We start from the raw sequence: 23,027 nt of genomic DNA, 5'->3' as shown, positions 1-23,027 counted from the left end.
TATTAACCCTCACTTCCTCATGTTAATAGTGATTGAAATAAAGGAGTGACTCCAGAATCATCAGTCACTTATGTGTATTATAGTTTTTTAGTTGAGAATAAGCTTTATTCTGTGCAGATGTTTTAGGGCTTCATTAAAATATATTTTTGTCCTCTTTTTATTGAAAAAATATATTTTATTACTGTAAAAGTGATTACAGAGGTGATGCGCAGTTATGTAATTCAGGTAGTGAGTACTGTTCCTTTTAAACAGTGTCACCTCTTCCTTGTTTCTCCCCAGTATGTCAATAAGAAATTCACATATTTCTTGAATAGATCAGATTATGGTATAAGGTAGTATTTTCTAGTTTTCTTTTTATATTAAGAAAGGTAGTGATGGAAGAAGAGAACATGAAAAAGAGATTTGTTTTACCGAGTTAACTTTCCAGCACAACAGACTAGAAACCAATCTTCCAAAAAGTAATTGTAGAAAAATTTAAATATATGATAGCCTAGCTGTACCAAGAAGCAGAAGAGACATGGTTCAGATTGTGTGAGGGAAATAAAACAGTAGGGGTACAGTAACAGATTGGAGACATAGATGCAGTTGCAGGCTTGGATCTAAATCCTTTTCTTTGTTACTTTTGGCAAGCTTTTTAATTTTGATAAGTCTTAATTTTCCTGTCATTCAAATGTTATTTCCTTATGACTTTGAAGAATTAAGCAATAGTCTTAAGATGTGGATATAGTATAGTACATATCACAATTATTAAGGGTGATGACCAATTTAAAATGATAAATGTTACTACTTTAGTTATGACTTTGAAGAATTAAGCAATAGTCTTAAGATGTGGATATAGTGTAGTACATATCACAATTATTGAGGGTGATGACCAATTTAGAATGATAAATTGTTACTACCTTAGTTATGTTTCTTGTTATTGAGGGATCCCCAAGGAAATTCAGTGACTGAGTAAGGCAAATGGATTCCTGATTTTGTTTTTGGATTTGACCACAAGCCTGAACATAGAATTCTACAACTTACTTAGACTCTTCTCTGAAATAGAATTAAAGCTAGAATAAATCCCTGCTCTGACTGATTCTACAATATTCCAGGCTTGTTTGATGTTCTACCAGTTCTGAAAGAGAAAGCCATAGGTAAAAATGAGGACCAGAGAGTATTTGCCCCAGTATTTTAAGAAGCAACAGAGAGAACTTAATGGGAGCCAGCTATATTCACATTGGGTGGCCTTTTTGAAAAAGCTTTCCAAATACATCTTTCAAACCCATTGGAAGCTTGTTCAATTAGGAGTAAGGCCCAGTACAGTACATTGGAACTTTCCCAACACTGATCAGTAATACCAATCTACCTTTGGAGGTAGATTAAAGTATAGATGAGTCTTTAAATTTCCTCTACTGAAAGGCCAAAAGTAATTACTCACATGATCTGCGCTGCAATTATTATAATTAAAAAGACTTAGGTAACACTACCTTCACCCTTTGGGAAATTGAGAAAGAGAATGGAAAGCAGATAGATTTTTGATCAGATAAGAATTGTAGGTCTATAGTTAGAAGTCAGTTAATTACAGTGAGCTTTCACTTCTTGGTCTAAGACACATCTGGGCATTCAAATGGACATTTGAGTTTGGAATCTGAAATCTAAATAATTGCTATTACTCTTGAGTATTTTGAGAGAAAATAGAATGACAAAAGTTGCAAGTAACTTTATCACTAACTAATAAAATGATTTTCCTCATTTTTTTCTCATCTTTCATTCTCTCCCCAATGCTATTTGGTAATTCCTGTATTTTTTTCACAATGTTCCCATGTAATTTAGTGCAAAGGTTTAGACAAACTATAAAAATAGTGATGTCAGTTTTCTCCAGGTTCCTCCTGAGTCTATGCTGCATTTTCTCCCAGGCCTTTCATATTCATTTCTAAGGCCCTGTAGATGGTGGGGGTGAATATGTGGTAGGGAAGTCACGTGCATCTTTCTGATGACTCTCAGGATCGTTAGTTGTATTTCTTTTTTCTTTTTTTTTGGCCAGTCCTGGGCCTTGGACTCAGGGCCTGAGCACTGTCCCTGGCTTCTTCCCGCTCAAGGCTAGCACTCTGCCACCTGAGCCACAGCGCCGCTTCTGGCCGTTTTCTGTATATGTGTTGCTGGGGAATCGAACCTAGGGCCTCGTGTATCAGAGGCAGGCACTCTTGCCACTAGGCTATATCCCCAGCCCCCATTAGTTGTATTTCTGATACTACAAAGCCTTGGGACATTTAGAGACTTGTAGTCCAGAAACCTTGAGAAATGGTCATAATATGAATGAAATGTAATTGTACAATATTTTTCACATACTTTGAATTTTATATTTTTGTAGTTATTGTCATAGCATTTAAATACAGGTATGAATATTAATTAAAAAGTGTAGATTAAAATGATTTCTTATCAATCCAGCTACTTGAGATGTTTGTATTTTGCATTGGAAACCTACCAGAAAAGGTGTTTGGTCTGGTTTTTAATTTTTATCTGAATTTTAGGACTGGGAGATTGAATATGCTTTTTAAAATTTTTTATTATTAAGTAGTTGTACAAAGGAGTCACCATTCAATAAAGTAGTATATGAATACAGTGATTCTTGATCAAGGTCACCCCTTTCATTATTTTCCTTAATGCCTCCCAACTTCACCTTTTCTCTCAGTTTTGTTAATTTTGTATTCATTCAATTTTATAATTGCATTTCTTCCTCCTTTCTCTCTTGGACTATGCTTTTTAAGTATGGAACACATTTAAAACCTAATTTTTGCTAATTTTGCTCATAGTTTTAGCAATATAAACCTCAACCACAAGATGGAAGCACTGCCTCAAAATTCAGAATGAGAGAACGAGGTCTATAATGTGTTTTAAAAAAGAATAATTGAAGAAAGGTTCAAGTTTAATTTAAAACTTGCTTAATGCTTACTTTATGATAGTTTAGTCTGTGCTGAATAATAGAGCTTAGCATGTTTCTTTTAGTCAGTTATTAAAATTAAAGAGACTTTTATTTTCGGATAAATGAATTGTTGAAAGTGGCTTTGTCCTTTATTAATGCTTACTAGTAATTATTAATAGGATGTCTGAAGAATTTAAATGATTACACCGAACATATATTAGATACTCTTCTTATAAGTAAAAATAAACTTAAAATTCTCTCTGTGTAAAAGGAAGAGAAGTATAGAGAGGTAGAAATCGGTAAATGACACAGCCGTCACAGTATTACTTTTTGATTGTGAGTCCCACAGTGCTCTCTCTCCTTGGATTTGATTTCTGAAAGTACACCTAGTGATTGATTAGAGAAAATTATTTTCTGTATTAGTATTTTGATGTGTAGCTAGCAACAAAAGGTTAATAATTAAATCCCAGTCCTAGTTGGTCATTATCTCACTCTTTGTCTTAGGAGGGGGAAGTTCCCAAGCCGAGGCTCTGCTGTTACTTTCTTTGGGGACCGTTTCCCCCACCCCCCAGCCCCATTTTGTAAAGATATGTTATCCCTCAGTCCTTTCCTTTCTGATTTCTAAGGTGAATGGCTAAGGCAGATAGAACATGGAAACAGATACTTAACTTTTCTCCTACTTTTAGTTAATTTGTGGGCCCAATAAAGAATCAGAGATTTCAGGAAAGGCAGTTTTAAGTACCTGCTATACTGTATCCCACGTTAAATAATTTACTTGTATTATGAATGTAGTCTTCAAAAAACAAGCACTGAGAACAGAAGTTACCTCCACCTTCCCTCCCTCCTTAAAGCTGCTGAACTATGGCTTCCCTGACATGCAGCCTCGCTGCTGCAGCCAGCACCTGAGTGTTTTTTTCTTCCTGCCTGTCCGGAGGACTGCTATTTATTCTTCAGTTCCCAACTCAGGTGCTATTTCTTTTCTAATTTTCTTGACCTCTTTTGAACAGAAATAATTTCTAAAGATGAATTTTCATTGCCTGTTTATAATTAGTTTTAGAAATGTGCAATAGAAAGCTGTTGGATTTGAAGTGAGACATCTAGGTGACCTCCTGCAAAGTATTTTGTTTTACCCTCTGCCCTCAGTTTTCTCATTTAAGATACACAGTTGAACCTGAGGTACTTTTCATTTCCAGAGCTAAATTAAATCTTGTATAGAGATTCTGCTACATTTCCTGGCATATCTAATAAGTGCTAAATAGTTAAGACAGTAATAAATGATTTTTGTTAAGTAAATAGAGTTGTGTGTGGGGACACGGGGTATTAGGAATTGAACCTGGAGCTGCAAGCACTGTAGTACTTGAGCCACACGTGTGTTAAGCAGTTGAATGTGCATTTGTGCTGTCTGAAAGGGATACAGATCAACAAGAGGGTTCATGCCTTCTTTGAACACAGAACCTCCTAAGAGATTAGGGAGTCAATAGTGGGAAGATAATGAAAGAAGTGCCTGGGAAGGACATATAACAAAGGGACAGCCATCTCAGCTTAGTTGGGAACAGGGGAAAGTGGCTTTTTTGCAGGACTGTTAACTTGTAGATAGGTGATGTTTACTCAGGGAATAGATGACAAACCTCAGTATAGGCATAGTTAAGTCTAAGTGTACATCCACACGTGTATACAGATAGACACATCTTCCTACCTAATGATGTCAAATCCATGTATAATGTATATGCATACTTTATATATGTTTTATGTGTATATATGTATACATAGAACAGTGTATTCAATATTTTTCCAATTTGGAATACCAAAAAGCTATTTTTATATTATTATTTCACTTACGTATACAATTATTTTTAAACTGTTTTGAAGCTGATTAACATGACTGACTTTTGTCATTAACTTACATTCAGTGATAGCTTCTGTTTACCATTTAATGTAACTAATACATGTTACATATTTTCTCTTTTGTGTTTTTTGAACTGTGAACATATTAAAAACTAAACAGTAGTAAGGATTCAAATAAGTAAATACTCTGTTATGTGTATTTAGGTTATTACTACCGTTAAACATATATTCTAGCCCAGCAAAGAGACTCTTTTTTTTTTTTTTCTTTTTTGGCCAGTCCTGGGGCTTGGACTCAGGGCCTGAGCACTGTTCCTGGCTTCCTTTTGCTCAAGGCTAGCACTCTGCCACTTTAGCCATTTTCTGCATATGTGGTGCTGGGGATTTGAACCCAGGACCTCATGTATACAAGGCAAGCACTCTTGCCACTAGGCCATATCCCCAGCCCAATTTTTTTCTTTTTTTTTTGGTAGCCATAGGTTGAACTCAGAACCTTGCACTTACTTGTCAAGGCTTCTACTGTTTGAGACACAATCCCAGCCTATTTTTGCTTTATCTATTTTTCTTATTAGTTTATCTTAGTAATACAGAGAAAGGGATTTTATTTATATTTCCAGCATGTTTACAATATATTCCACCCAATCGCATACCATGTATCATGTCCTTTTCCCTGTTCCCCATACTTGCTTTATTATTTTGTAGGTAGAGTCTTGAGCCTTTTCCCCTGGCTTGCTTCAGACTGCGGTCCTCCTACCTGTACCTCTTGAGTGATTGGGAGCACTTTGCACCTCTTCCCTAGCTGGAGTCTTGCTAATTTTTTGCCTGAGCTAGCTTCAACCTTTGATTCTCCTAATGTCTGTCTCCCAAGAAGCTACAATTACAGGAGTGGACTACCATGCTAAAAACTAAATAGATAGAATTATAGATGTGCATATATGAACATATGTGTTTCCTTATACACATGTGAAAGCGTTTTCCTAGGGAATTGAATGAAAATATATGCTAGTATTTTCCTTTATAAGATAGTGCCAAATTATTTTTGCAAAGCAATTGCACCAATTTATATTACCTCCAGTAATGTATACAAAATCTATTTGAGCCATGTCTTTAATGGCATTTGAAATTAAATATTTTTATGCTGTATTTTGCCTATTATTTCTCAGGCTATTTTTTCTTCCCATAGAATTTTGGAATCAAATGATAATTCCCTTATGATATGTTGGAGCTTTTAATCTATAGATAAGTTTAAAGAAAATGACTATCTTTAGATAATATATTACCAGTAAAATGCTGGTAAACTGCTTATCTGAAGAGGAGAAAGAACAGAAAGAGCCTTGACAGACAGCATTTACTCATTTCTATAGTATAGTGTAGTATTCCCATCAAAGGATTTGTAAATTACAAATGTATAACTTACAAATTAAAAAGAAATACAGGCAACCAGTTCTTAGGAATTAATTTAAGATGCTGTAATGTAAGATGGCTCTTCATTGAGCTTTTCCATAGTTTTATAATTTATCAAAAGTAAATATTTAGGTTGTACTTTCTTTGGTTGTGGGTCTTGAACTCAGGGCCTGGGTGCTGTCCCTGAGCTTTTGTGCTCAAGGCTGGCTAGCGCTCCACCACTTTGAGCTACTTTGAGCTCCACTTCTGGTTTTTCAGTGGTTAATTGGAGATAAGAATCTTCCAGACTTTTCTACTTGGGATGGCTTTGAACTGTGATCCTCAGATCTCAGCTTCTTGAGTAGCTAGTATTACAGACATGAGCCACTGGCTGATTGTATGTCTTTTATAAACTTTACTTCTGAATTTTGTGTCATTGTTATTGCGAGGTATGTTAAAAATTACTACTATTTCTGTTTGGATGTATTATTCTGAATGTCTGCATAGTCTTTTATATTTTCTTTAAACCTGCCTTTTCTTAACATATCTGACTGTCTAATTGGCATAATATATTTTTCTTTTTACAGTAATACATGACATAGTAGATGTCAGTAGATTTCTATTTTGGACGTATATTGTGGATGCTAATTTTAGACTGAAAAGACCCTTGGCCCACATTAGGTGGCATTTATACATTCTATTTGGACCTGTCTTTTGGCCCTATCTATTCAGTTTACTAATGGAAATGGAGAGGCCAGCATTAATTAGGCAACAAAATGGCTCTCTGCTAGAAAATTTCAGGAGTTTGGGGCCGGTATTCTTATTTGACACACCCCAACTTTTTGTTCTTGTAGTCAGACAGAGGTGTCAGAGAGCAGCAAAGTGGTCTTCTCTTCCTTACTAAAAAATAAATAGAAGCAAATATTTTCCTGTCACACTTAAGTGTTTCCCTCATATTCTTAGCATGTACAAGTCTTATGTTTAAACACATATGAATTGATAATCTCGGGCTGGGAATATGGCCTAGTGGCAAGAGTGCTTGCCTCGTAAACATGAAGCCCTGGGTTTGATTTCCCAGCGCCACGTATATAGAAAATGGCCAGAAGTGGTGCTGTGGCTCAAGTGGCAGAGTGCTAGCCTTGAACAAAAAGAAGCCAGGGACAGTGCTCAGGCCCTGAGTCCAAGGCCCAGGACTGGCCAAAAAAAAAAAAAAAAGAATAATCTCTGATTGTCTAGTGGATATTTGTAACAATGTAAATGTTCTATCTACTTCTAGGTATAGAAAACTTAATATGGTTAGTGTAGTTGAACAGTTTGAGTTTTTATTTTATTTAATTTTAAATTAAATCCAAATTTAATGGCATCTGATTGGTAGGTCATATTAAACGATGTAAGCAGATATTTTTCACCTAGGCTTTAATTAACTAGGTGCAAACTACTAAGAAAGGGAGTGACAAACATAATTATCATAACCTGCCTAAAATTTAATTTAAATATTAACAAAGCCAAAGACAAGTTTGTCCTGAACTAGCAACTTCTATCTGTTTGGTAAGGGTTTTGAACTTCTTAGTTTGTAATTCTTTGCCATAACTGAAAATTATATGAAATTTTAGGCTCTTTTTCCCCTAATTATGTACTCTAGATCTAAATTTATAACAAAATTATTCTTTTGTAGGCAAAAAAGACTTGCATATGGAGTAGAAAATTTCTAATTTGGTATCATACAGCTTGGGAAACAAAGATTGATGTTTGTTTATATAAGTGCTTGTTAATAACTGGTAACATTCTATATTTATTTTTTTCTAAAAACATGTATTTTATATACATAGAAATATTTTACTTATTTAAAAATGCCCTTTCCCTTAACTATGGACTATTTAAAGATACATTTTATTTTGTGGACGTTATAATTTTCATTAAATTCATTTTCCCTACAAGCATGTAGATTTTACTGTCATTTTCAAAGTTTATCATAAATATTTTGTTATAAAATCTTTAAATTTTATAGCTAGCTGGTACATTGACTCACTTTTGTTCTCGATTGAATTTTGCCAGAGAACATTTTTTCTCTCTACATTGAAAAAATATTATGCAATATTTGTTGGATAGATCTAATATCATTAATATCATTCTAAGAATGTGACACTAGGTCAAGTATAATTCATACTTCTCAGATTTCACACATTTTAACATTGTGGCATGTGCTCATCATTATACCAGAAGAGGGAGCACTTTATACTTGAGGTTTGAACAGCAGCTTTGAGCTTCTGGTGCAGAGTTGATATCCCTTAAAAAAAATCACCAAGTTCTTTATTTTCAGAATGTCCCTCAATGTTTACGGTAAGTGATGCAAAAGAGACATTTAGAGCACACAAGATTAAATGCATCAAAGTAATCCAATTTTATGTTTAAATGTAACTTTCCTAGGGCTTCTATATTACTATATGAAAACGAACTCAGACTCTTAAAAAATTTTTTCTTCAAGGAATCTTTTTGAAATTTCATCTTTACATTCAGAAATGAAAAAAAATGCATACATATACAATACATACCATTTCAGATTTGATCTTAATTGAAGCTATCTTTATAAATCATAGTGCATAACCATGAAGGAAAGAAAAGAGAGACTGTAAATGAAAAGAAAGCCAGTGACTACAAAGCAATTTTTGTTCTTTTGTGTTTTGACAGCTTGAAGGTCCATGTGTTTTACAAATCCAAAAAATTCGCAATGTTGCTGCACCAAAGGATAATGAAGAATCTCAGGCTGCACCAAGGATGCTACGTTTGCAGATGACTGATGGTCATACAAGTTGCACTGCAGTAGAATTTAGTTATATGCCAAAAATAAGGTGATGAGCAATTTTGCATTTGTTATGTGTTTGAAGCTGCTATTCAAAACTGATTTTGTCTTAAGAACTTTGAAAAAAAGAAAAGAATAAAATCTACAGTTTTTCAGAAGAGTTTACAGAAGTTTGTATTTTAGCTTTGTGTAGAACATAGTTAAGAATAGCATCAGGTACTTTATGATTAGTGTTCATTATAAAAAAAGATATTCTTTTATGAAGACTAATCATTTCATTTTTTTTCTTGAAAATTTAGATTATTGTTTTTATTATTGGGATCTCTTTGAACATGTTTTGGTATCATATAGTGGTATTTCATGTCTTTAATACTAGCTACTCATTTGGCTAGGATATGAGGATTGTGGTTCAAAGCCAGCTCAGCCAAGAAAATTAGCCATCAAAAAGAGCTGGAAGGGGGCTGGGATGTAGCTCAGTGGCAAAGCGCTTGCCTAGCAAGTGCAATGTCCTCGGTTGGATCCCCAGTACCAAAAAAGAAAAGACAAAAAAAAAAAATACAGTTTAAAAAAACAACAACAACAACCAAAAAGAGCTGGAAGTAGAGTTGTGGCTTAAGTGGTAGAGCACTAGCATTGACGGAAAAAGCTCAGGGAAGTTCCCAGGCCCTGAGTTTAAGCCCAATGACCACCACAAACAAACAACAAACAACCCTAAAACCAAAACAAAAAACTGTAATAATATCTTTCTGTTATCATTAGTAAATTGTGTATAATGGTGAGTTATCACACTGTTTAGTTTCCTAACAAAGGTTTGTAGGATAATGTGTTTCCTTAGGAAGTGATGAAAGCCAGGGAGCTTTGTGTCTCCCACTCCCTAGGACAGCAATTCTAGTCCTTTTGATTCTTTTTATGAGAGATGTTTTGAGAAATGCATTAGAATGTCTCAGACAGTGAAAAGGAAGGGGAATGGGTGCCCTTTATGCTCATGGCCCCTGTTTAAGGCAGTTAGCCCTGTTGTATGAGGTGAGAAATTTCCTTGGATATTTGTAAACACTTGTCCTTTATTTTCCTTTCTGAGTCATTTTATGTGCTTATATTTGCTGTTCTGAGTCTTTTGAGCTTTTTCATTCAATATAAACTTCTGGGTCATCTTTTTTTTTTTTTACTAGGTTTTTGTGTGTAGTTAATTTTCATTTGATCTTAAACTAGATTTTAACAAATAAGAACATGATTTTTTAGGGATCGCAATAGCCAATTTCTAGGGTTGTTATCAGTCAGGTATCCTTTTCTACAGTAAAATTTAACTTTAGCTAAAGCTAAATTTAATACAGCTAAAGCTCAGGCGAAGGAAGGCAAATGTATATGTATATCATGGTATAGTTGAAGAAGAGTATTCACAGAAACTGAAGTTCAGTTCTGTGCCATTAATGTAGAAAGTGAAAATCTTACACCTAATTTTCTTCCCTTGTGATCTACTTGTATTCCAAGCCATACTTTCAATGAGTACAATTTGATTAACATGCTTAATTTGTACAATAAGACTGAATTCCAGTTTGAGGAGCTGCTTCCATGCGTTTAAAAATAACTTTTTCTTCCTTTGCATTAGTTTGAACACACCACCTGGAACTAAAATTAAGCTCTCAGGAATTGTTGACATAAAAAATGGATTCCTGCTCTTGAATGACTCCAACACCACAGTTCTTGGTGGGGAAGTAGAACACCTTATTGACAAATGGGAGTTACAAAGAGTAAGTCTAAACTAAAAATCATTTCAGCTTTTAAAATACTGCATACTTTTTATTTCATTCTTTTATTTTAGGGCACTGTTTATTTAGAGCTTTTAGCGAGTTCTTTTGTAGCTAGGATTCCAAGCATAAACCCAGACAAAAGTATGAATTGTTTTAAGATATGGGGGATGTTTACTTTAATTGAATGAGCTCCTGTTTTATAAACTGTAATAATCTGATCTCTTTCAATAATTATAAAAAATCACCTTTATCAATATGATTTTTTGCTAGTAAATTTTAAGTCCAAGAATTTCATTTTAAGTATAACTTCCAAGTAATACGTATATTTTTAAACTTTTTTTTTTTTTTTTTTTTTGGTGGTATTGGGGTTTGGAAGTGCTCTAGACTCCTTGAGCCATACTTTCAGCCGCTAATTTTTGAGATAGGGTCCTTGCCCAAAAGTGTTTCTGGGTATATGCCTGGGCATGACCTGCCTCTAGTAGGCTTCCCAGTAGTAATGAGAATGACAGGTGTATACATCACCACATCCAACTCTTCATACAGAAGGGGTTTTTCAAACTTTCTGCCTAAGGTCACCTCAAAACTGCTGTCCTGTTTTCAGCTTCCCAAGTATCTGGGATTACAAGTGTGAGCCACTGGAACCTGCCTGCTGCTGTTTGTTTGTTTGTTTGTTTGTTTGTTTTAATTAATGCTGTGTGCTTTCAGATAAAATCCTTTTGGCTAACATTTATTATCTCTGACTTTCCTAATTGTTGAGGAGATCTGGTTTTTCCCCTAAGAATAGCTTGATAAGTATTTTTGAAAATTGTGTGTGAATGTGTGTTTTGGTCAGGAAAGATGAGGAAAGAGTTCCTAAAATAATAAGATATTTTATATACTCTATACTACAAGTTAGAGAATGCCCTTTCCTTTTTCTTACAAGAATCTGCTCCATGCAGTAGATTCCTGGTGCCTTATAAATGTTGTCACTATATGTTTATGTAAGAATGGTTTCTTTTTCACAGAGCTTATCAAAACACAATAGAAGCAATATTGGAACTGAAGGTGGACCACCTCCTTTTGTGCCTTTTGGACAGGTAATGACTCTAATGTTGGCAGATGAATTTAAATAACAAAAGTGTTTTTCATTGTATTTAAACTGTGGTTAGTTTAGTGCTGAACTGTTTATTTAGAGGTTACAGACTTGTGGAGAAACAGAAACTTAAAGGAATTTAAGAATTTTGTTGTTACCTCAAAGACAGAAACAATGAATAGCCATATCTGAAGAAAAACTTCCAAGAAATTAAGATTGGGTAAGGGAGAGGAATTTTTATAAGAACATTTTTATATTTTTATTATCCTTAAGTAGGAGTACAAAGGGTTACCATTCAACATGTCATTTATTAAGTCCAAGTTATCCTGATTGACAACACTCCTTTCATTGTTCTCCCGTACCCCTCCCAACCCCAACCTCTTTCTTCAATGAGGGAAAGGGCTTTGTAAAATGGGAAATCAGAAGGTGAGAAGACAAAAGTATATTATAATCTTCCAGGATTTGGGGCTTCTGCCTTGATTCAATTACCTGTCTGGTCAAGGACTTCATTTTATTTCCAGTTGGTGTTTTTCTTTTCAATCACAGAAGCACCAGTTCTTATCCTACATAAACTAAAAGTTTTCTGTCAGCTATTTTTCAATCCCCTTTGCTGCAAAGTGCTGCTTCATAGCAGCCAATATGTGGGTCTTCTCAGTGTGCTCAGCATGCATGAAGTTGCGTGCCTGACCATCTCTTCCAGCTCATCCTTGCTTTAGCCCTGACAAGTCCATGAGCAGTCCTGTGCCAACTTGCTCTTCTCCTCAGGGTGCCACCAGAATTTAATACTCAGTCTGCCTTGTATTTGTTCTTTAAATTTCTTTGAGAGAGTTTCTTGAGAATGAAGATGGTTTGGGATGTAAAGGTAGGAAAGAGTCCTATCTTTCAATAGCAACGTTTATTTTTTGTTTGAAAATAAATTTAGTATGAAAGAAAGGTATTTTGATTAAAAGATGCGTGGGTTAGAATCAGCTGACTGACATCTTCTGCAAAAGCCCTCTGTTAAGGATCTGCTCAGAACTGAATTAGAGTCATTTTTGTGTTGTGGAAATTTTGAAATGATTTTTAAAATGTATTTTTTTCCTGTGTTTTGGAACAATGGACAGTTGACATAAAAGGAGATTTGAGGTCCTATGGTAGCCTAAGATGATGATATTCTCTCAGTAAAATTTAAAACAAAAGAACCCAAAGAAACAAGGAACAAAACATTACTCTAACATATTTGAAAATAGTGAGATATTTGAAAGAGTTTCCACTGAAGAATTTTTTTTTTTTTTTGCCAGTCCTGGGCCTTGGACTCAGGGCCTGAGCACTGTCCCTGGCTTCTTCCCGCTCAAGGCTAGCACTCTGCCACTTGAGCCACAGCGCCACTTCTGGCCGTTTTCTGTATATGTGGTGCTGGGGAATCGAACCAAGGGCCTCGTGTATCCGAGGCAGGCACTCTTGCCACTAGGCTATATCCCCAGCCCTCCACTGAAGAATTTTAATGATGGTATTTTTCTTTAATAAATTACTTCAGGTATTAAAAATGATTTTGTTTTTGGAGATACATGATTTATTTTCAAGAATTTGGAGTATGTTTTCTAGCTTTTAGGAGATAAGTTAGTTTTAGTAATGTAATTTTTATTTCTAAAACTTTGTTGTGTAGCATATTGCAATGTTCATATATTAAAGATAGATGATGCTAGTTTTGTGTTATCAATAACATTAGTGTTGCTGAACATTTGTATAGCACAAAACTATATGACAAATTTAGGAAGATTTCCTTCTTTTTGCTATTGAAGTAAGAAAAATTTTTTTTTTTTTAAATAGGGTTTTTCTAGTAGAACTGAAGTTGAGACCACTGTTCAGGGCTGTTTTTAGTCAGGGATTTCTTTCTTTATTTTATGAGACTGAAATTCAAAACTGAAAATCAAAGGTCATGTTACCACCCCGTCCCCTTCTCAATCCATAGCTGGGGGCAGTGGAACATGCTGTCATTTTAAGCTACATTGAAGGCTGAGATTAGGAAGTTCATAGTTCCAGGACAGCTCAGGCAGAACAGTTTGTGAGACTCTGTTTCCATGAGGGAAACTGGATGTAGTGGTGGGTAACAGTGATCTTGGGAATGAAGACAGTAGCTGTATTGGGGTTTAGGCAGATGCCTGGATAGGAACAAGATCTTGTTCTAAAAATAACCAGCGAAAAACAGGACTGGAGTGTGGTTTGGGGTACTGTGCTGCTAGGCTAACACAAGGTCCCAAATTCAAGCTGTAGTATTGCCAAAAGAAAAAAGGAGAAACAAACAGCAACTATAAGTGATTTATTGTTATTGAGACATACAGTGTATCTTTTAGCTTTTAGTTTGTGAATTCACGGACATTTTTTCATATGTTAAAGTAAATGCAGCCTAACATGCATGTACATTAATAGCATACTGTGGAAATTGAGCTCTTTGTTACACAAAGAATTTTTGTACATTAATCTAGATCATTGGAATTGAAAGCTATTTTAATTATTACTGTAAAATGAAATTCTTGTTCTATGTATGACACGAATCACACCCTGATTTAGATGACCATATCCTTGTATAACTTTTAAATTAATTTACTGGTTATATATATTTGATATTCCTTTTTTTGTTTTTGTAAATCTGTGGGACGGAATTGTATTTTTATGGAATCGCAGCTTTTGAAAAGAAATCATAGATTCTAATGAAAACTTTAATGACTTTTAGAATTATAAAATTATTTTTACTTATTTTCCCAGAAGTGTGTATCACATACCCAGGTGGATAGCCGAGAACTTGATCGAAGAAAGACATTGCAAGTTACGATGCCTGTTAAGACTACAAATGATAATGATGAATTTGAAAAGCAAAGGACTGCTGCCATTGCAGAAGTTGCAAAGAGCAAAGAAGTGAGAAGTTAAATTATCACAAATTTTTCTTCTTATCATCCTGATCTTTTTGGATTTTTTGTGGTCATTACTGTCTTCCTACATAACCTGACTAATGCAACAAGTGCTTTAGATTTTTCTTCTTGCATATTCTACAGGTAGAGGAAAACCTTGCTATTTTATGGGGACTTAGATTTGTATATCTTATTGATATACTTTCCCTAAATTGCCTTAGCAATGCCAGTAAGTTTTCTTGTTAGAAAATCATTTTTTCTGTTCTACTCTTCCTTCTTAACAATGAAACAAATGCAGATAACAAACTTTATGAGTAACTTTCTATTATTAGTTAGATTAGTTACCACTTTTCATGATATCCCCCATAATAACCGTTTCTTAAGAATAGCTTCCTAGTAAAAATCAGAGAGTAAACTAGTGGGTTAGAATTATTTTTGTCAGTTTTCTTCGCTAATTTTAGTTGTAGTAAAAAATGTTTATATCTAGATTTTCTTTATATTTATCTGCAAATATACCTTCATACACACTTTCCATCTAAAGTTTGTTCAAGATTCTCTTAAAGTTGTTTTGAATTTCTTGTGCTTACTTGGAAAATATATTTTCTTTATTATGATGATTTTTACACATTGTTAAGAATTTTAGTTTATAAGATACTTGCTTTTATGGACTTTTCCTACTCATTGAGATTGAAATCGTTTCCTTGGCTCAAAATATGAATTAAGGGGCCAGACATGTATTCCTGTATCCCCAGATAATCAGGGGAAAAGCAATTCTGAAAATGCTGTTTATCCTATTCTTTAATTAAAAAACTGGAAAGTAAATAAATAATAAGGAAATACATCTACAAAATGGGACTATTTCATTGGCATCAAAGGAAAAACACTTTCGGAGTTGCAACATATAAGTTCTGCAAATATATTTATTTGAAATAGGTTAGGGCCAGCCTTTTCAGGTAACTGTGTTCTAATATGCAAAATAGTGATTGCTATCTATTACTGAGTACTTATCTGTGCTGGTGATTGAAGTAAGCACTTCTTACTAATGGTGCCATATAATCTCCAGGTTAGTTGAACTCAGGGCCTGGGCACTGTTCCTGAACCTCTTTGTGTTCAAGGCTAGCACTTTACCACATCAGCCACAGTGCCACTTCTGGCTTTAGAGTGATTAATTGGAGATAAGAGACTGATGGAGGCTTTTCTACCTGGGCTGGCCTTGAACCACTGTCCTCAGATCTCAGCCTCCTTCGTAGCTAGGATTATAGGCGTGACACTACTGGCACCCAGCTTCTTCTCCTTTTTTTATTTTTATTTAAAAAATTTTTTTCTGAATATTTATTGTCAAAGTGATGTATAGAGGAGTTACAGTTTCATACGTAAGGCAGTGGGTACATTTCTTCTGAAACTAAATGACAGGTAAAAGTTAAATGATTTGACTGAGAACAGGAAGTATTAACTGGTTGAGAAGATCTTGGTACAGCAAGCTTTGTCTGGCTAGTCCAAGGCCTAATTGTGTAACTGTGTTGTGTTGTCTCACATCTAATAAACTTTGCATCACAGCCACCTTTTCAAATATGTTTTTGCTGAATTCCACAACTCAAATTTTGAAGAAATATAAAGACTTTGGTTTTACCTTTCAAATGGTTTAACTTTAATATGAATTAAATTCAAATTATGTGGTATATCAACTTCCTATTAGAGATATTTAATATGTTGTCCATTAATGGTCATCTAGCATGATTTTTCAGACATTTTTCATCTAATATGATACTTAATTACTTAAATTCTGTTTTATAACTAGTTTGAGATAATTTGCCAATGTTACATAAGTTTATGTCTAAGTTGTTTTCTTACCATAATCATTTTAAAACATAAAAAATGTTATCTCTAATTAAAATCAAGTTTCAACTTCTTCCATCTTTAGTAAAGCTTTTCAAACTTTATAAAGTATCATGTAGCCAGATAATTTGATATTGAAAAAGTGACAACTATACCTTTCCTAAACTGTGTTCACTATGGTGTAATGTCTTCATAATTGTTTTCAGAAGACAAAAATGAGATTAAATCAACTCTTCAAATTTATTAATTTACATAGTTATTCATATAAATCAGATAAAATTAGGAATATAGACATAAGTTTTTCTTATGTGATTAATGTGAATAGTAGGTTAGTAAAGAACATTGTGATCCAGTCTTCAAATTATATTATCAGCATATTTTTCTAGAGCCGTGGAACCATATTTCTATATCATGGACTGACTTAACTGATTCGGTTCAAGTTTTGTGCCTTTTGGGATAAGCATGCCTTGTAACTAGATCTAGAATGCAGGTTAACCAAGAGACAATTTAGCATCTAACTTTATAATGCATATCACTGTGCACGTGGGTGTGTTTGGGTGACTTGTATTCTAGGGACAACACTGCAATCATGGAATATTTATAATCCTTACCTTCGCTTGTGAAAAGAAGATATGGCTAGTAAACATCTGTGACCTTTTCTTTAACAATAATGTTATTTTGTTTTTTTCATGTCAAGCATACTTGAGACTTAAATATATGCTGATTTTTAGTAATACCCTAGTTCTTCATCTATTTGAAAAGGCTGTTTACTTACATCCTCTTTACTTTCTCTTATCTAAAGACCAAGACATTTGGAGGAGGTGGTGGTGGTGTCCGAGGTAATCTCAATATGGGTTCCGTTGGGAACCGAAATAGGGAAGTTTCACAGAAAGAAAAGTCATCCAAAGCAGAGGGGAAACATGAAGGAGTCTATAGAGAACTGGTAAGACTACAAACCAGCTACAAACTGATTTTCTTCTTGTGTTTAATAGCTTCAGTCTTTGCCCATTTTACTTTGCAGTTTTGGGAAAGTGCTATTTAAGTTACATTTTCCTTCTTTTTTTTTTTTTTTTTTTTTTTTGGCCAGTCCTTGGCCTTGGACTCCGGGCCTGAGCACTGTCCCTGGCTTCTTCCCGCTCAAGGCTAGCACTCCGCCACTTGAGCCACAGCGCCGCTTCTGGCCGTTTTCTGTATATGTGGTGCTGGGGAATCGAACCTAGGGCCTCGTGTATCCGAGGCAGGCACTCTTGCCACTAGGCTATATCCCCAGCCCACATTTTCCTTCTTAAATGGAGAAATATCACAATTTTTCTGTTTTAATTGTGAAAATTTTTCTTTGGATACTTTTTTCTTCAGCCTCCTTTTCAACACACTTATTCTAATGTACCTTTAAGTTTTCTTGTTTTGATTAACACCTGTTGTGGAACTTGGTCAGTGAGAGCATTGAGTTCACAACCCTCTTCTCACATAGATTCTTTTTAGAGTATTAATATGAAAAAACAGCAAGTGAAGGCTGTATTCATGTGGCATTTCTTTCCAGTCATCTGAGATAAAATTTTGAGTTAAAAGTCAGTAAATAGTTAAACTTACACTTTACCTGCGGACTCTCAGCATAGCTTTATCTTCACTCCTTGCAGGTTGATGAGAAGGCACTGAAGCACATAACGGAAATGGGCTTCAGTAAGGAAGCATCCAGGCAAGCCCTTATGGATAATGGCAACAACTTAGAAGCAGCACTGAATGTACTTCTTAACAGCAATAAACAGAAACCTGTTGTGGGTCCCCCTCCAAGAGGTATCACTTGTTCAAGTAATGTGCCACACAGTATTGCTTGCTTTTCAGAGCATTGTCTGTTACCAGGGGAGGCTGAGTGTTACTGCTGTTAGGGATCACTTCATGTAATTTTGTAGTAAGTACGAGTGTGTGTTTGAGACCACAATGTAATTTCAGGTTACTTACTGGGAATCTGTCTATCTTTATAAAAACTACATTTAACACTGACTTCTTTATCAAATATTATGACTAATAGAGAAAATCTAATGTAAAGTAACTGATTCTATTTTTTCTAGCATTATGTCACTTTCCTCAATGGTTACACAAATGTAACTTTATTTTAAATTAACAAGAACTTTACTTGATGTTATTCTTTAGTCGTCGCATAGTCAAAGGTATATGCTTTTTAGAGTTCAGATTCTGTATTCATTTAAAAATAATCTGTGGTTAAAAGAAACATTTTTTAGATGATATTAATTAGTGATTCATGTAAACCAATTCAACTTTTTGAATGGATCACTTAGAAAAGTAGAGATATTATTCAGTGCTGTAATTTAAAATATTGTTAAAATTATAGAAATAGTGGAATAACATAGTACAAAAAGAAATACCTGCAAAGTCTTACTAAAAGATTGCTGTTTTAGCATTCTTCTTTTATAAGTTTTCTTTTGTTTTCAATATGCAATGTATGTATCGTGTATGCTTGTAAATCTTAAGGTAGAGGAAAAGGCAGGGGTCGAGGAAGATCTGAAGATGAAGACGACCTGGGGAATGCAAGACCTTCAGCACCAAGCACATTATTTGACTTTTTGGAATCTAAAATGGGAACTTTGAATGTGGAAGGTAAGATATCTTAAAATAGATTTCTTCTGAAAAGACCAACTTTTATTTGACATTATATAAAATGACTTACTAAAAACAACCATCATATATATGAACCTGTGTTCTGAGAGCTCATTTACAAATTTATTTAGAGAATTTCCTGGTTGACAAAAAAAGAGCACAGAAGAAAATTTTAGTTACTATATTTGGAAAACATAAAAGTCAGCTTTCCTCCCTGAATATATGGTGAATTATATCACAAAACTACTTTTTTTTTATTGTCAAGGTCAAATACCGAGGGGTTACAATTACATATGTTAGGTAGTGAGTACATTTCTTGTCCAACTTGTTATCTCCCTCCCTCATTTTTCTCCCATCCTCCCTCCTCCCCAATCTCCTTCCCCCAGTTGTACAGTTGGTTTACAACATATTGTCTTGTAAGTAATGCTATTGTTTTGGTTTGCCTTTTACTCTTTGTCTCAGCATTTTAATATTCCCCTTCTATTTCCTAATTCAGACAGACATATGTAAAATACCCAGGGTATCAGAATCAAATACAGTAACAACAGAGACTAAGTCATAGGGAATATGGACAGAAGAAAAAAGAAAAAATTTCACATAGTACATTGAAAATAACAACATCAATGGTAAACCACTTGTTTCCATGTTTTGGAGATCATTTCTCTTATTGTCATCTTCTGTGATCATATGTACATAGTTAATGAGCTATTGCAATAATTTGCTAGGACTATCCTAAATATATACTCATTATTACCAATAAGAGAGACCATAAATTTATGTTTCTTTGGGTCTGGCTCATTTCACTTAGTATGATTTTTGTTCCAAGTCTTTCCATTTTCTTTATGAATTACTTTTAATAGATAATAGGTTTACCTATATGAACAGATTAGGTTTCTGGAAAACTTATTATTCTATGATCTTATAAACTTCTATTGATTATAAATTTGATATTTCTCTTCTTTGTTCACATATATCGTACATGAAAATGTTCAGTGAGTGGACATGCTTTCAAACTGGAATGTATTTTTCATAGGCTATCCTTTATCTTTTAACATAAAGACTGAAAAGAGAAGTAATGCATCACTTCCATAAGCATGGAATATGGTAAATATTTTCTTTAAAAAAATTATTGTAAAGGTGATGTACAAAAGGTTTACAATTACATACGTCAGGTATTGAGTACATTTTTTTTTGAACAGTGTCATCCTCTCCCATGTTTAATTCATATTTCTTTTTCAGACTTCTTATTGAATCCAATCAAATAAGCTTGGAGGGGAAATGCTTCTATTATAAATGTGAAATGTCCAGGTTTCATGAAAATGAATTTACTTGCTAGATTGTATAGAAAGACACTGTATTATTTGAAAAAACAATACACATTTGATATATAGATGAAATCTATCATCAATAACATGCAGTAGCTTATTTTCTTTGTTATGAAGCATGATATATTAATTTTTGATTGTTGCAAAATGAAATACCACACAGTGTCTACATGTAGTTTTATTATCTTATGAATATTGTTTATCAGAATATCAGTGGAACTTGTGATCTAGTCTGAGGCCCAAGGTCTTCTGACATTCTCCCTAGTTTAGACCAGAATTCAGTTTCTTGCAGATGTAGCATTGAAGTTGTTTTTCCTGCTTGATTTTGGCTTGGGACTGCTTTCAACTCCTAAGGGCTGGCCCAGGTGGTTGTCTCATGTACAATATGTATGGAGTATTTTCTTCTAGAAGGTCAGCAGGAGAATCTCTGCTGCTGCCCCTCAGCCATCCCACTTCTTTCTGACTATGCATACTTCTTGATTTTCTTGCTCTAACGTTTCTTGGTATCCCATGCAGATCTTCCTTGATTCCATTCATCCTCATATCCTCCCACAATTCTATTTGATTCTGAGTGATTTAGTTTGATCAATAGTATTTGAGTTGGTAATAATAACTCATGTATGACTTGCCATTGAGAAACCAAATTATTGTTTATAAGTATGCCAGGTCATATTTGATTATTAGAGTCAGATAACTTCTGCTAAGCCCTTATTTTATTTAGCATATTTTTAGTTTATACTAAGTAAATGATAAAATATACTAAGTAAATTACAAACTTCTTTTTAATGAACATTCCTGTATCTCTTCATTTGTAGATTATTTTTTCTCACAAATTAGACAATAAGCTTCTTAGTGTATTTGTAACCCGAATAGCATTTCTCTTTTAATGTTTTGCTGCCAACATAGGACAAACTAATTGTTTTCATTGGTTAGGAAATGCTTTAATCAGATTCTGACTTAGGTTACAAAGCATAAGATGAAGTTCTATTTCTTATTTCTAACAGTTAAACAAAAGTAATTATTAAATGATTACCATATAGTGTAAAAAATAATAAAGTATTCTATGGTAGACAAATTGCTAGATAGTTGAAAATGATCCAATTAGAGAAGAGTTTCATAAGAAACAAATGTGACTTGGCATGCTTACTTATGTAATAGTGGAAGAAAGGAAATAATAATATGAAGGAAGTATGCCTTCATATTTGACGATTAAAAGAGCAGCAAGCAATACAGTGGCTCCACAAAGCCATATCTTCATTTTCTGTTTTTCCATATAGAAGAAAATAAGTTATTATGAGAATTTAGAGAATAAAGATTATTAATGATTTTGATACCATGGTTGTATGAATGCTAGTGATTACAAATAAGCTTTAATTTTAAAAGTTTTCTTCATGGCACTGTTAATTCACTGTAGAAAGTGGTCATGTATTAATTCCTTAATATTAGGGTTTATTCTTCACCAGTTACTTTGTGAGGAGAAATGTAGTAGCAAACAACGCAAGTTAGAAATCTTTCTGTAGCAGAGCAGAGATTGGATTAGTTCTTCTGTGCCACTGATTTGCTGGTGGCCAGGGCACATCAGGTGTCTGAGTCATTCTCAGTAGGCATTAGGGGAGATAGATGGTTCTCCCAGAAGTGAAATCTAAGTGGAGACCTGAGGAGAAGCCAGAGGAAAGATGAGACATGTTCCGGCACTGCAGACATGGATGTGTTTGTCAGCATGACAAATTGAAAATGCTCAGAACAAGTCTTAGCACTTTTACCAGAAAACAAAGCTCTGTTTTAGTAACTGATTGGAAAAAAGGTAAGCCTTCAGAAAAGGACATTAAAGAATATTTTTAAAGTTAAAAAATTAAAGATTTATTATTTAGATTATAAGAGTTTATTTAGGATTTATCCATATTCTTCCAGTATGTTCACAGGAAGTAGAAAGGTATTGAACTAAGTTACCCAAACAGACACGTTCATATTTAATGGAGATTTATCCAGTTACATTTTTTATTAAAAAATATTATTGTGGTAATCTTAAACTGAATTCCATGAGAAAATAATGAAAAACCACTCATGGCATTAAGGCCATGAGGTTATTAGTATATAACTGTGGTTTTATTTGAGGAGACTTATAGAGGGAAGTTAATGGTAGAATTTGAAACTTCATTGTTGTTTAATCCCAGCTGTACCCCATGCTAGTTTTTTTTTTTTTTTTTTCTTTTTTTGGCCAGTCCTGGGCCTTGGACTCAGGGCCTGAGCACTGTCCCTGGCTTCTTTTTGCTCAAGGCTAGCACTCTGCCACTTGAGCCACAGCGCCCCTTCTGGCCGTTTTCCATATATGTGGTGCTGGGGAATCGAACTGAGAGCTTCATGTGTAGGAGGCAAGCACTCTTGCCACTAGGCCATATTCCCAGCCCCCATGCTAGTTTTGTACCCTGCTCAAGTCCCTTCAACTTCCTTACTTGGAAAATGGGGCTTTTGTTATAATTGTATCCTGAAGTAAGCTCATTTGACTTTTTTTTTTTTTTTTGGCCAGTCCTGGGCCTTGGACTCAGGGCCTGAGCACTGTCCCTGGCTTCCTTTTGCTCAAGGCTAGCACTCTGCCACTTGAGCCACAGCGC

General features: G+C 34.4%; 1 protein-coding gene across 5 annotated transcripts in view; it reads left to right on the top strand.

Annotated features, from left to right (window-relative positions):
• Tdrd3 (tudor domain containing 3) overlaps window positions 1–23,027 on the top strand; it is a 94,535-nt gene that overhangs the window by 34,810 nt on the left and 36,698 nt on the right. For 4 of the 5 annotated variants that reach the window (XR_007210328.1, XM_048341268.1, XM_048341266.1 and 1 more), the window contains exons 4-10: window positions 8,819–8,979; window positions 10,537–10,678; window positions 11,683–11,754; window positions 14,496–14,645; window positions 17,277–17,417; window positions 18,112–18,268; window positions 18,965–19,090. Coding sequence is in view for 4 of the 5 variants with exons in the window: in XM_048341268.1 (XP_048197225.1) it covers window positions 8,819–8,979; window positions 10,537–10,678; window positions 11,683–11,754; window positions 14,496–14,645; window positions 17,277–17,417; window positions 18,112–18,268; window positions 18,965–19,090 (949 nt within the window). In the remaining variant the exon portion in view is untranslated. The remainder of the gene's footprint in view (window positions 1–8,818; window positions 8,980–10,536; window positions 10,679–11,682; window positions 11,755–14,495; window positions 14,646–17,276; window positions 17,418–18,111; window positions 18,269–18,964; window positions 19,091–23,027) is intronic. The other variant, XM_048341267.1, reaches the window with a different exon arrangement.

Source organism: Perognathus longimembris, chromosome 3 (assembly GCF_023159225.1).
Source record: "Perognathus longimembris pacificus isolate PPM17 chromosome 3, ASM2315922v1, whole genome shotgun sequence".
Lineage (NCBI taxonomy): Eukaryota > Metazoa > Chordata > Mammalia > Rodentia > Heteromyidae > Perognathus > Perognathus longimembris.
This window is presented reverse-complemented; position numbering and strand designations above follow the sequence as displayed.